Consider the following 15,469-nt stretch of genomic DNA (forward strand, 5'->3'; position numbering starts at 1 on the left):
CCTCTGCTTATACTATTAGAAACTGACAACACTATGCAGGAGAACAAATTGTGGTCAGTAGTTCTCAGCCTGCTCTCCTCCAAATGGTCAGACTTGTCCTGACATGCCTCCTCTGTACAACCTTTCATTTGGAAGCCAAGTGTGCCGTTTCTATAGATCTATACACAAATGTTTTGCTTTTCATTTCTATTTTAAACTGAATAGGTTTTATAAGGGCCGGTTCACACTGCAGGCGATGCGAGGCGACACCGACTTGCCTCGCCGCGACCTGCCGCGACCTCAGCGGCAACTTGCAGATGACTTCTGTATAGAAGTCAATGCAAGTCGCCCCGAGGTCGCCCGAAAGTAGTACAGGAACCTTTTTTCTGAGTCGGAGCGACTCGAGTCGCTCCTCTCAGAACGGTTCCATTGTACAGAACGGGGGCGACTTGTCAGATCGAGGCGAGGCAAGTCGTGTCGCCTCGCATCGCCCGCAGTGTGAACCGGCTCTTAGGTGATCGTGATACTTTAAAATTGGGTGAAAAAAAAAAAAAGGTAAAGAGTGTGATGCAGCGAAAAAGGTGCCACACTGCAGCCTCACTGCCTCTGGTCTGACAGCAGCCCTTACACTAAAAGCAAGCCAGAGTGTATATTAAAAAAAAATAAAAAAGTAGTTTGCTCATGCATTAGAGATGATGGCACTTGGTTTGGATTGTCTAACAGCAATAAATACTATCCCCCAAAGCGGCATAGCCATGCTGCCAGATAATTAGGGACCACCAACTAATCCTTCTAGGAGAGGCATAACGTTTCCACTTTAATTTGAGGTTTCCCACTCTAGATACGTTTGCAGAAAAGGTCAAATAGCCAATGCTGGGTGAAGCAAGATAAAAATTTTTGAGACCTGCAGATCACACAATTTTTTAAATAATTTATCAACTCACTTTAAACTGTAATAAACTCACAAAAGCTTAAAGTGATACTAAACCCAGGACCCTGCAGTCACTATATCTGGTCTCCCACAGTACACAGAACATGGAAATGCAATCATTTCATTAAAAATAAAACTGCTAAATACCCTTTCTCATCAGCAGTTAGAGCAGTCTTGTGACTTCTATCAGTGTCCAGCCAAGCACTGGTTAAAGCTTGTAGGAGGGGGTTTCTTACTGTCCTATGAGACTGCCCTACCCCCTGGCCCTCTGTCTGGACAGTGCTGATTGGCCCTGTGCTGATCACATGAATTCTCCCAAGAAAAAAAAAAACTCTCTAGCAACACACACCAAACTGAGCATGTGTAGCCTGAATCTGTGTCATCAAGAAATTATTAGGGGACAGTGGAAGGAGGGGAGGAAGGATCTGTGCATACAGGATCAAACAGTCTTTTTACAAAATGCAGAGATTAACCCATTAGGTTCCACAGTGAGTTTAACATGCATGCTTTACTGCACATACAGAATGATTTTACTGTTGTTGGTTTAGTAACACTTTAAAAAGAATTCTTGAGCCTGCAGACAACATTGACAGATTCTAGGGAAATAACTCCAAACATATACAATTGGAAAGAGTTAAGCCTCGTACACACAATTTTTTTTTTTGCGATCAACCTACTCAGCTGACAGCTCGGGTCCGATGTTAGTACAGCGATCTGTCCTGCTGTGCTATTGTGTTCTCACAGGGGGACGGCCCCGCCAGGACACTCCGGTCAGCGATCTCAGCCTTTTGCTCACCGTGGGAGAGGTGAGCGTCTGTTTATTAAAAGTCAGCAGCTGCACTTTTTGTAGCTGCTGACTTTTAATAAAAAACAAAAAATGGATGTAACTCCATTTTAAGAACAGGATGTGAGGGTAATCTCCCCAGCTGGACATAGACAGCAAAAAAATCCTGATAGAGGTTTTAACCCTTTCCTACTCTCTCCATAATGAAAAAGAATTGTTCGTTTCGCGTCGGCATTCTGTATATGTCTATGCTGCAATTTAAAAGATTATCCAATTATTTTATGTTTTCACATGTTGTCAGTTTTCCAACACGTTAATTAAGCATTAAAATTACGTGTCAGAATGATTATTATTATTTAAATTTTCCTCTCATACTAAAAAATGGTCTAACAACTTTGTTTTCACAACAGAAACAAGGTGTTAAATACTCGCACTGATAATTTAGGAAGATGTAAATCCTTCTGGAATAGAAAGGAGATAAAAGACATGGAAACCTTGTGAAATAAATGTATTATATGGAACACCTGTTCCACTAGAAGAAATATAAATGCTGCAAATTAATTGGGATTTTTTTGGTTTATGTTTTTATTGATGCTTGATACTTTGAAACACTCATCAGCTCTGAGCAATCTCTACCTGAAAATCAAAAACAGGCTGTAGTAACTCACTTTAGAAAACATACTTGTAGGCTGACAAGTCTCAAGAATGATGCTTTCATGTTTTAATTAATTTCTTCGTTTAATTACTTTCTTGGCTGTCACATCACTGAGCTAAGGCAAAATGGATATTCAATTTATTAATGGCATTAAGCGCTACTCACATAACAACTGGGAGCTGGAAAACCAGGGGTTAAGGCAGAACTGCTGTTTTCCATGTATCTCTGACATATAAAAAGCGTGTTTCTGCGTGCACTGGGTATATAAAGTGCGAGTCAAAATGAAAACGCACAAGTGTAGGTTTATTAAAGGGAGATGTAGAATGCCTTTACACATCGCATATAAAGTTCTCAGAGGAAAACCTGTTTGTTAGCATTTGTGCGTCTCTTCTCTAACTGAAAATAGGAGCGAATAGAATACGTGGTGAATGGCCACCATGTGTAGTAGAAGTAACGTCTGTGCCCATTATCTTGTAATATCATTGGCAAAAATAATCCTTGATGAAAATGAAAACAGACGCAGTCAACAAGCAATTAACACATAATTAAAGTTAATAAAAGACTGACTGGAGAGAGACCATTCATGAATAATTGTGTTTTTAACCATCAAGACATTTCTGTGACACTTGTACTGGAGCGAGCATTTCCAATATGCTGAAACAGTTTTTTTTTAGGGTAACCTTGTGTATGAGTGATTGTGTATATTATATTATATATATATATATATATATATATATATATATATATATATATATATCTACTCTCAGAAGGAAAAGTCCATCCAATAATCTGTGCACCATCCGCCACCAGAAAATGCATAGTCTTGAATGCAAGCCTCCACCTTATAAAACACTCGCTTACCAAAACGTATTGACCTCCTATTACGGAAGGTTTAATCCCACTTACGCCTGAAACCCAGCCGGGGCCATTATATCCTTCCAGGAAACGAATGGTTGCAGCAACAAGATCCACCACTTTAAAAAAAGTACTCAATCGTATAGATTCCCCAAGAAGGGGTAAAACTTGCCACAGCATAAAATCCTTTAAAAGTTTAATACAAATAAAAACGACTGCACGTACGTTAAATACTATAGAATCACGCATTTAATAAAAAGCCGGCCAGCTCCAAGCTGCAGCCCGTCATTCTGGGAATTGCGTACACTGCGACGTCAGCCCATCGCTCCACCAACGCATTTCTTCACAATATGCCATATTCATGGGGCACGGGCAGCGTTCTGAATCACTGCCTATATATAGGGAACACCAAGCAACCACTCCTCGGGTAATCTCCAAGGACTGGCCAACTTGAAAGAGGACATGCCCTTTCCCCAACTGAAAAGGCACATCATAATTGTCAATGTTGGGTAGTGTAACTTCCTGGGTAAGCTCTTACTCCTCCCTTGCACAAACCTACCATAAAGACAACCTGCAAATGGTATCATTAACAGGAAGTGGTTTCATACACTAATAATAGCAACTCAAGATAAAACGTATTCTTGGGAAATAGATCACAACAAGCCAGCGAGCAATCACAGGAGTGTCGCAGCTAAGGGAACCCCAAATGTTAGTATTAGAAATAGAGATAATTATATATATATATATATATATATATATATATATATATATATATATATATATATATATATATATATATATATATATATATATATATATATATATATATATATAATCCCCACACACAGGGCCACTTTAAGAAACCACTATGTACTGTATTTATTGGCGTATAACACTTTCTTTTTCACCATGAAAATTGGTTGCAAATAGCGTGTGGGTGTTATACGCCAATACTTTCATTTTATCTGCCTCGGAGGGGACAGGATGAGATGAGCGCCGTTAGATGACATACAGTGAGAATCTCTCGTTTACTTGGCGGCCTCTGTACTAGGAATTCCGATCTCCTGGGCCGCCATTGTTCTGTATCTATAATTGGAGATTCTCACTTATGTAATCTGGCGGCGCTCGTCCCGCCCCCCTCCCTGTCCCCTCTAGGCTGCAGATGAGCATCAACCAGGCTGCACTGATGGCAATGATGAGGCTGCATTGATGGCACTTTTGAGGCTGCAGATGGGCATTGATCAGGCTGCATTGATGGCAATGATGAGGCTGCAAATGGGCACTGACCCAAAGTTTGTTTCCTGAAACTTCCCTTTTAAAATTAATGTTCATGTTATATGCCTGTGCGTGTTATACGCCAATAAATACGGTATATATAGATTTACACACAAACAGTGACAGGGCATAATTCTTCTGTTTCTTCAGTACATTGTGGCCCTTTCCTTCTTCTCTCCCAGCAACCTCAGAGGTGGAGAAGCAAGGAGGGAGATTATTTACAAAAACGGCAAGTCAGGTACTTTACACCTTAATAAGCACTACAGTGACTTAGTGGTTAGTACTTGTGCCATACAGCACTGGGGTCCTCATTTGTTTGGGTTTTCATGTTCTTCTTGTGCTTGCATGGGTTTCTTCCAGGTTCCTATGGTTTCCTGATATGTTCCAATGATTGGTAGGTTAAAGTAGAAGTAGGGCCAAAGATCATTTAGCCCTATTTCTCCTGATCGCAAGAGTGCATTTCATTCTGCACTCTTGTGAATCATATTCAGCCAGGTCACAACAGTGGAAGGTGACCGAGGATGATGGGTTCTGCGGTTTAATAAATTTTGCTTCTGGCTCATTGCTAAAGCCCTGTTCACACGCAGAAATGCGTGTTCCTGTTCACAATTCTTTTGTGCGATTTACCTGATTCTAAGTGTCGTTCATAGAGCAACCGATTCACTTAAAACAGGCCTTGCTATGAACGTTTGTTGTACCAAAGAAGCTCATATACCAAATTTTGGCACTGAGATGGGCGCATTTGGCAGCGCACATTTTGTCATGCAACAATCAGGGCAAAAATCACACAGCATTAGGGTTGCCATTAAGAACCAATGGCACCATAAGCATGCTGTGCATTTTTCACAGTCCTGGAATCACGGGCAGAATTGCACAATGCTGGCCACAACTCCAATGCATTTAGGTGTGAACAAGACCTAAGGGTATATTGCACATGGTACAGATGTTTGAGCATCAGTATTGTTGGCTGAAAATGATTGTGTTTATTTTGAATGCATTTGTCTCTACACAAGTAAAATAAATGCTAGCTCCAAGAATGTACATTTAACCTCTTCAAATTAACATTTGATTTTACACATGTACACACGTATTTGCGAGTAAATTACTGACCGGTGTCCTATCATATAGTGTCCCCCATCAGATAGTGTCCGCTGTGTACTGCGCATGCGCAGTACACAGCACACACAGATTCCGAAAATACCCGAAGATGAACGGCGCCTGCGCCATGAGTCCAGGTTCTATCCCCCCCATCCAAGTGGACATAGAGTTGGAATATAAAAGAGCAGAGTGCAGCGAGGCCGAGCCCGAACCGTGGCGAGCGAATCGAGCCCACGGGGGGCCCTCTAATTTTCCCAACCCTATGTCCGCTTGGATGGTGGGGCTACCACCTCCACTCACGGCGCAGGTGCCGTTCATCTTCAGAGATTTTCCGAAGCTTCTACTGCTCCGTACTGCGCATGCGCAGTACGGGGCGGACACTATATGATGGCAGGACCCAATCTGCCATAACACCAGCAACTCAGATTTTTTTTTTTTTTTTTTTTTATAATCATATATACACAGGGCATGTTTAGGCACCTGTGTGTACAGGCACGTTCAAAACCAATGGCTACATTTAGGTTAGTAAACCTTACAAGTCTGAATAAATAACTCCTAACAGGTCACAATATATAGCAACTGTAAGATATATAAAAAAATAAAATAAAAAAAAACTGAAATGGAGTTACTTCACTTCCCCTTATTTGGCCAGCATACAGGGAGCCCAATGACGCCAAAATAAAGTCATTTTTAAAGTATAGTAAAGTACAGTAAAGTACTGCACCCACGATATGCAGATTGAGGGTGCAATGTCAGTCTCCTGCACACACTGCCTACAGCTGTGTTGCCCATACCTCTGCATGGGCAGACATTTCCAGAGCTGTAGGCAGTGTGAATGAACTGGTAGACGGTACATGTAGTTTATACATTCACAAGAATCTGTGTATGAATGATGCGACTGTTTGGGCGGAGGCCCCCCAGACACATTTTATTAAATATACAGAGTTTGCAAGGAGAATCCTGGCCCACTGTATCGGAGGGAGAAGGGACAGGAGCTGGAAAATATTACATGTTCCACCCTAAATACAGGTGGAACATGTAACATGCTTCAAAAGTGAACTTAAACTGGATGCACACCAGTACCAGTGATTAGAGCTGCCTGCCCAACAGAAGCCGGTCTCATGATCGGCTTCTGTTGAACAGTCTTGCTGGAAAACTGTGTGTTCTGGCAGGGGGAAGGCAATCCTCAGAGAACAAAGCCACAGCATCTGAAGTCAATCAAGACCATCTCCTCCTCTCCATCATAAAATCCCATTGAAATAAGAGAAAGGGGAACCAATATAGTGTGGTACTGTTGAAGAACCACTACTTTATAATAAACAGTATCACGCTATTGGTTCCCCTTTCTCTCATTTAAATGTGATTGTAAGGTGTAAAGGAGGAGGAGATATTATTGATCCACTTTAGAGAAAAATCATACAGGATCAATGACTCAACCACATAAGTGCTGATTGACCCTCTTTTTAGTTAAAGGGGGTCACGGTCTTCTGGTGAATAAGACATCCTTCTGAGCACTTCGGGGTGTTATTGGCTATGTGCTAAGCTGGCGATGGTCTTCCACATCATACCATATTGAAGACTAGATGAACTGTTCTAGAGAACAATTTTTTTATCACTTTGGCTAATGTGTTGCCCTATCAATTTAGCACTTTATGAATTATGTCACAGTATTACTTAATGCTTTAATCATTGCATTTTATGTTATCACGTGTTATAATAAGCTGATAGGTAGAGGTTTATTATAATAGCACCCACCTTACACATTTTTCTTACTAAGCATAGTAAAGGTTACCTACACTATTGGGGAGCTTTTTTTTTTTGTAATATTTTTTATGGCACAGTGTACAAACCCAGAGGCGCAAGGTACCTACAAAACAAATAAACAGACTGCCTAGTGCAAATTGAGAATTCAGTGCAAGTATCGTTTAGAAGAATACATGCCCAGATTAGGTAATGGTTGGAAGTTAAAATTGCAGTCTGTTAATCTAACAGTATAATTTTTCTCTCCATATGGCACACCTCTACAAAAATGAAAGTGGGACAACCGGGGAGAAGCGTTAAATGCGCATGCGTGGGTAAACACTGATGCAGAAGACATTCACTTGTACTGACAGCTGTATGTTATAGATAAGGATGAGCTCTGGCGTGTTCACACAGCCCACGTGCAGAGCCCACCAGGAAGTCGGCACTGCGCTGATCGCAGGTAGTGAGACATTGTCCCCATGTGCGGCTGCAGAGATCAGGAAATGTCTCACTGCCTGTGATTAGCGCAGCGCAGTGCCAACCTCCTGACGGGCTCTGCACGTGGGCTGTGCGAACCCGCCGGAACTCATCCCTAGTTATAAAGAACACACAAATGAGAATCGTGCCGCTCTACTAGAATTATTGCTCTCGCTCTACTGATCGTAGCGATACCTCACATGTGTGGTTTGAACACCGTTTTCATATGCGGGCGATACTCGGGTATGCGTTGGCTTCTGCACACGAGCTCGCCGGGATGGGGCGCGTTTAAAATTTTTTTTATTATTTTACCTTTTATTTTGACACTGTTTTTTTTTTTCAGTGTCACTTGTAATAGAAAAAAAGCATGACCAAGGCCAAAAAGACCTCAGATTTCATATTTACACTAAAAAAAGTTTGTCATTTAAAAAAAAATGGTCCTTTAACGTCGCTTCCATCTTGCAATGGTATGGAGATGGGTGGGGGACATCTTCCCCTCACTTGTCTCTATACCTAACACCAAGAAGGATCCGATTGCCTCCGCCGCTACCGACGGCTCTGGTTAGCGGCGGAGGGCACCAGAGCGCGGCGGGGCCCCCTCCCGCCGCCGATAAAAGTTATCTTGCAGGTAATCCACTACAGAGAGCACTATTATCGGAAACTGGACCACCGGCCAAAGATGAGGATACCGGGGTTATGGCAGCTAGCTTCAAATTTAAGAGGTATATCGGCGTGCTGCGGTCCAGAAGTGGTTAAAAGCTCTCTTTTTTTTTTTTAAATAAAGATGTTATACTCACCCGCTTTGTGCAGTAGCTTTGCACAGAGCAGCTCCTATCATTTTCTTCTCAGGGTCCCTCTTGGCCCCTCCTCCTGCCGAGTGCCCCAGAGCAAGCTACTGCATTGGGGGCACCCAAGCAGTCTAGTTCCCATGCCGCAGCTTTGCGTGTCCTTTCACACACAGAGTCAAGGCCTTCCCTCTCTCTTCATGGCTCAATGGCTGTGATTGACTTCTCCCGAGCCTCTCCCATTCTTTGGAAATCCTAACCCCAAATTAGCAGACTATCTCCAACTCTATCCACTTTTAGGCAATCCCTGAAAATGTTTCTCTTCAGAGAATCCTATCCTGCCTTCACCTAGCAACTGTTTTTTTTTTATTTTCTTCATCAGCTCACCCCCCACAGTTATTGCCTTTTGTACCACTTGACCCTCCCTCAGATAGTAAGCTCTAGAGCACAGAGTCCTCTTTTGAAACTCAGAGGAAGTTTGGGCCAAAAACAAGAGGAAGCCTGGTGGATTGCTTGTAATTGGGATCTAGTTATATATAACTGATGAGTGCGTAGAGAGATGGGGGTTCAACCACACGCCGTTATCTGCACAAGGTGGATCTCTATCAACTACAAGTTTTTTTATAAAATCACCTTTCTATTTGGACTCATTTCTTTCTCTTTTGTTGTCACTTATGTTTATATGTTTTAATGTAAGTGCTGCACTTGAGTTCAGTCTGACAGCTGTACGTGTTAAATGCAGCTCCCTGGGTGTCGGAAAATGCTGGGCATTATACGCCTCAATGCACAGGAACTGATAAGTGTCTACACTTAAAATAAATCATCCTAGTATTGCCATTTTCTAAATACATACCAAGCTGTCACTATCAGAGATGACAATGGATGGCTCTTTCTCATCTATTCGGTTTGCAGGACCAGCCCTATTTCTAGGCTCTGAAGTGGAGCCTTCATCCTCTTCTGTTCCATACTGACTACAAGTACCATCGGAGCGAATTTTTCTTTTCCTGAGAGGATGCATATTTAACACCACCTGAAAATGAAATTAAACAGACAAGAATAAAACAGGTGTATTCTTTTCCCTTGAATGTCTGTATTTCAATGTAAATCTAAACAAATCGGATTGCAGAAAAAGACAATGACAGCTCCATGTGACAGATTCAGGTAGTTCTTATTTTCACCAGTTTCACAATCTGTTACTACAACTGTAAAAAAAAAAGAAATAAATATTGCCAGTTCGTATGTAAGAAAACTTAATGCGTTTAAACCCCCCCCCCCCATTCTATATACAAAGGAATTCTAACAACCTTGGTTGCAGATTCCTATCTTTTCTTATTCTGAAGAAATCCCTGTGCGTTTGTCTGTGCCTCTGTGCCCAGTGGGTCTAATGGGAATGGTTTCATAATTATCAGTCAGCTGCAGGGCACTAATGAGGAAAGCTGCTGGGCCTGCGTCCCTTTAGACATGCTCCCGATGGAAATAGCTCACCAAAAATGACATTTTAGTTGCAGGGGATGCCTTAAATCTGACTTGTATCTTAGGCAGATTGCAGGAAAAATTGGTGAGCCAATCACACAAGCAGGAACTGATGATTCTGGGGAGTGGTCAGTACACACACTGTGTACAGAACACCTCCAGGTAGGTAGATTGTATTACATTTACAGAAAATTACAGCGAAACCCTTTAAGAGCAACTCTTAGCAGGTGGACAGAAATATGCTAGAATTCTCAGAAGAGACTTATAGATTATAGTGTACGCCATAGTGCGCCCGTGTGAATAGGGTTAGCAGACTTTACCGCCCCTATGAAAGTGATCCATTGTGGTTTTTCAGAGGCAGCTAAACAGTGGTTTGCAGGTGTCCAGGAGAACATACCGCCACCTCCTGAATTCCTGTTTTTTTTTTTTTCAATTCCAAAAGGGATTTCACATTTAAATACTGTGCCACAACTGCATGCCAAATATTTGGCATGCAATTGTAGTGTAGTCCTACTTGGCACATTTGGCCAGTAGGACAACCTGCCAAAAGCAACATGCAATAAATTTGCTGCACCGCAAAGTGAAGCATCACAGTCACAGCAATGTGGACAGACCTGAGCAGCCATCGTGTTCATTTGTAGGTACACAATCGAGGGTAGAAAACCAACTGTTCTGCCGTCCATATGAACTTAGTTTAATTATTTTGTTGAGACCATTTTTATGTAAAATGTATGTTATGGCGAAAAGAAACATATTTAGTTATCTCTGCAACACATACACAATTCCCTATTTTGTTTATCCTTTAAAATCCCTGCAAGTGTAGAAAATACCTACTGATCTGCCAGAAATGTTCCCAAGTCTTGTTGTGGGCTGGCAAACTACAGTGTTTTGGGGAAGTGAGAGGTGCCATTCTGTAGTCCATGATAAGGACTAGGAGGGCACTTCAACATAACACAGTGAGATGGATTTACTAATGAAAAAACAGGCTGTTTGCTTTGCAAGTGAATTTGCCTAGTTTTGACAGGTACCCAATCCCACTTCTGCTCGGATCACCTAGGAGATACAAGTAGAAGGTCTCCTCTCTCCCTACCTTCCCGCAGTCTTTTGGAACCATTTACAAATTTCAGCATGGCTCACACATGCGCAGTGGGCACCCGGTTGTGAAGCTGAAAGCTGCATAGCCACCTGCCTACAGTTGGGATGCTGGCCCTGGAAATCCAAAGGCTAGTGAAGAACTATCTTGGGGTAGAATATCGCTGGATCCCTGGACGGGCAAGTATCCTTTTATTAAAATTCATCAGCTACAGGATTTTTAGCTGCTGTTTTTTCATTTCCCCCCCCCCAGAGTGAACCTCCTCTTAAAGTGGCCATTTACCTTAAAAAAAATAAAAATAAAAAAACCAACCTCAGTTTGTGGAGAGAGGACACGGACAGCTCTGAATTTCCGACAAGATCAACAGCTTTTTGTTTTGTACTTATGCTGTGTACACACGGCCGGACTTTGACGGACTCGAATCCAGTCAAAAAAAAACAGTTCGTCTGTATGCTAGTCCGACGGACGAAAACCGACGCTAGGGCAGCTATTGGCTACTGACTATGAACTTCCTTATTCTAGTCCGGTCGTACGTCATCACAGTCGAATCCGTCGGGCTTTGGTGTGATTGTGTGTGGCCAAGTCTGTTTGTTTGGAAAATCCGTCGGAAAGTCCGGTCGTGTGTACACGGCATTACTGAACAGATAAAACTAAAAGCTTACAATGGTATATGTAACAAATCAAAAAAAAGCAAGTCGAAGAAGTTAACCACTTAAACTCCAGACTATTTGGCTGACCAAAGACCAGATCACTTTTTGTAATTGGGCACTGCATCGCTTTAACTGACAATTGCGCGGTCACGCGACGTGGCTCCCAAAGAATATTGACGTCCTTTTTTTCCCACAAATAGAGCTTTCTTTTGGTGGTTGAAAAAAGGAAGTGTAGCGCTTTAAAATTTGTATAAACAGAAAACCACTAAAACATTAAATAACTGTGCCAATGTGGTATTTGATCACCTCTGCGGATTTTATTTTTTGCGCTATAAACAAAAAGAGCGACAATTTTGAAAAAAAAAAGCGTTATTTTTAACTTTTTGCTATAATAAATATTCCCCAAAAATATATAAAAAAAAAATTTTCCTCAGTTTAGGCCGATACATATTCTTTTGGTTAAAAAAAAAAAAAAAAAAAAAAATCGCAATAACCGTATATTGATTGGTTTGCACAAAAGCGTCTACAAGTTTTACTATTGATGGCAGCGATCGGCGATTTTTATCATGACTGCGACATTATGGCAGACACGTCGGACGATTTTGACACATTTTTGGGACCATTGGCATTAATACAGCGATCAATGCGATTACAATTGCATCAATTACTGAAAAAATGTCACTGGCAGTGAAGGGGTTAATATGTATCCTAGGGAGTGTTCTAACTGAAGGGGGGATGGGACCGTGCAAGGAAACGAACAGACGATCTGTCAGTTCACTGCTCAGAGACCCGGAAACTGTTTACACACATAGCTCACAGTTCTCCGTGTGCCCCGAGCGTTCGCGAGAGCCCGGCAGCTATTGAGACCGCCGGGCACTCGCATTGGCTCGGGGGGGGGGAGCAGCAAGAGCGCAAGTGCCCCCTAGTGCCCGTTTATGCTACCGACGTAGCATAACGACGATTCGCACAGCGGAGCCATGCTGCCGCAGTACAATTGCGGCGGCTGGTCAGCTAGCGGTTAATTGATAACACACACTTTAAAGGGGTTCTCAACTCTGGAAAAGATAAAGTCAGCAGCTACAAATACTGTAGCTGCTGAGTTTGAATAACAGGACACTTATCTGTCCAGGGATTCAGCACCATCCTCACCCGGTCAGTTTCTTGGTAGCCTTTGGGTTCCTGGTGTCGGAATCTTAAGTGTGGGCTGGCCGCTGTGCCACCGTGCATGCAAAAGCTGCGCTTTGTGGATGGTCCTACAGTCTTCCAGGACCTGTGAGGTGTCCCAAAAGACTGCGAGGAGGGAAGGGGAGCGGAGAATTTCCGCTTGGATTGCCTATGTGATCTGAGTGGAAATGGGAGTGGATACCTGTCAAAACAAGGTACCCACTCCCCCCCTCATCCTGAAAAAAAAAAAAAAAATACATGCCAAATGTTGCAGAGGAAAGGGGTGGAAAACAAAGCAGAACTCTTCCCCCCCCCCCCCCCTTTGAGTGAAATTCAGTTTAAAGCATTATAATGTTTTAATTCCATTTTTATTTTTTGTCAGGTTTCTATAGCTGTCTGTGGAGTGATCCACCCTCTCTATTTGTGGCCATTGTCACCAGGTCTGACAGTGGAGCAAATTCCAAATTTTTGTGTTGTCACTGAATGGGGACATCTGTATAGCCTTCTTTAGATCTACCAAATGTGTAGTATAAGTGGCGGGTCACACATGGTGCTGCACATGGGATTAAGGTTGAGCTCCGGCGTGTTCGCAAGCCACATGTCGAGCCCGCCAGGAAGTCGGCACTGTACAGCGCTAATCACAGGCAGTGAGACATTTCCCGATGAGCAGCTGCAGAGATCAGAAAATGTCTCACTGCCTGTGATTAGCGATGTGCAGTGCTGACTTCCTGGCGGGCTCTGCACATGTGGCTAAGCTCATCCTTAATCCATGTGCAGCACCATGGCAACTGCAGATCAACAGAGGCCAAGATGGCAGCTTCCTTGGATAGAAGGATTCAGTTCTGTTTTAAAGTATATGCAAACCCTCACCATATAAAACAACCCATTCAGTTTAAAATAGAAATGAAAGGCAAAACATTTGTGTAGAAATTGTAAAAAAGCATTATAAATACAATTCCCCCCCTCCCTTTTTTATAAGTAATCACATAATATCTGGTATCAGCTGCATAAGGATCTCAGAGAGCTGGGGGGGGGAGCACTAGCACACTATTCTTCCCAGTGAAGACTGTGCAGGGGGAGGGGTTGTGTTAGGAGAAGTCTGATCATTGGAGGAGAGTGGGCTGAGTTCTCAGCACAGCTAGAGAACTGACCAATGCTTGCTCTCATGCCTAGCATGAGCAGTTTTTAATAGGGAAGCAGAGGGATTGGCAGGAACACAGGGAATTTTACACAAAAGAAAGCAATATAAAGAGAACAGGATACTCAGTCATACAAGTACACAGTACAGCAGGCACATATCAGGAATATGGGTTTACATATCATTTAACTGTTTCCAAAACTGATAAATTCAAGGCATTCCATGAACGCCAACTCTCAAATCAAACCATCTAATAGCTGGTGTCATAACTTATCACGTACTGCAGATCAAGCAGAGTTCTGCTTTAAAACTTTGATGAGTAATTAAATGGGACTGAAGCCACTAGAGCATTATTTATAGGGGTGGCTGACCAGAGAATTAAGTATATCAGGAAGTGGCTGGAATTATGGAAGCTGATCTTCTATACAGGGAAAGTGATGACCCCCAGCCTACCTTCTCTATGGTATATCCTCCATCATATCCTTAGTGGGCTCAGCCCTGGCACTAGCTGGGCACAGAGCTGCCAGTCTGTTTCTACTCACCTGACAGGCTACTCTTATATGCAGGTTCCTGGATGTGCTCTATAGATGGCAAACTACTTTACATAACAGGTAGGAGCCCCTTATATAAAGTCTTCCACATCTACAAATATGTACACGGCACTTCTGAAATCCACTTGCTGCTCATTACCTATAGGAATGTGTGTGAGCGGCAACACTAGCTTTGCTGTGCATGCCCTGAATTGCTGCTTCCTGTTGCTCAGAAAAGACGGGGGTCACATGACCACTAGTGTGGTTCTATCTCCAACACTAACAGCAAAGTTAGGTGTCAAATTGAAGACAGGAAGTGTCTGCAGTTGTGGACCAAGATGGCCATTTTCTTGGAGTCTACAAGCTCAGCATTACACTGAATACAGAAAGTGTCTGCAGTTGTGGACCCAGGTGGCCATTTTCTTGGAGTCTACAAGCTCAGCGTTACACTGTATACAGAAAGTGTCTGCAGTTGAGGACTCCGGTGGGCATTTTGTTAGAGGCTGCTAAAAATATAGTAGAGCCTAGAGTTACACTGTAAATAGAAAAACAGGAGTCCTGATTGGACCTTGAAGAAGGGTGTACGCCCTGGAAGGTTGAGCTGAAAATTTTGAATATTAGTGCAAATAAAACTAAAAAAGTACTCAATTGTTTTTGCTACAAGTGCACTAAAACTAAAAAGATATTCTATCAAATTAGTGAATCCATCAAACCAGCGAGCGGAAATTACGTTCCATCAGCTGTGCATGGGTTCAATGGGTTCGGTAACCTGACAGAATAGCGGCATCGGACCAGCTACGGCTTGAATTTGAGTAATTTTAGAAATAAAGTGAGCGTAT

The 15,469-nt window shown here is 42.5% G+C and overlaps 1 protein-coding gene across 10 annotated transcripts in view; it reads right to left on the reverse strand.

Annotated features, from left to right (window-relative positions):
- UIMC1 (ubiquitin interaction motif containing 1) overlaps positions 1-14,915 on the reverse strand; it is a 230,674-nt gene extending 215,759 nt beyond the window's left edge. For 9 of the 10 annotated variants that reach the window (XR_013270846.1, XR_013270844.1, XR_013270849.1 and 6 more), the window contains exons 1-2: positions 14,643-14,876; positions 9,436-9,612 (exon numbers count right to left, since the gene is read on the reverse strand). Coding sequence is in view for 4 of the 10 variants with exons in the window: in XM_077472484.1 (XP_077328610.1) it covers positions 9,436-9,600 (165 nt within the window). In the remaining 6 variants the exon portion in view is untranslated. Of the gene's footprint in view, positions 1-9,435; positions 9,613-14,642 lie in introns of all 10 variants that reach the window. The other variant, XM_077472483.1, reaches the window with a different exon arrangement.
- Between the last annotated feature and the right edge of the window lie 554 nt (positions 14,916-15,469).

The sequence above is a fragment of the Lithobates pipiens genome, unplaced genomic scaffold, assembly GCF_037356315.1.
Source record: "Lithobates pipiens isolate NorthernLeopardFrog02 unplaced genomic scaffold, aLitPip1_a1.2 Scaffold_8, whole genome shotgun sequence".
Classification (NCBI taxonomy): Eukaryota; Metazoa; Chordata; class Amphibia; order Anura; family Ranidae; genus Lithobates; species Lithobates pipiens.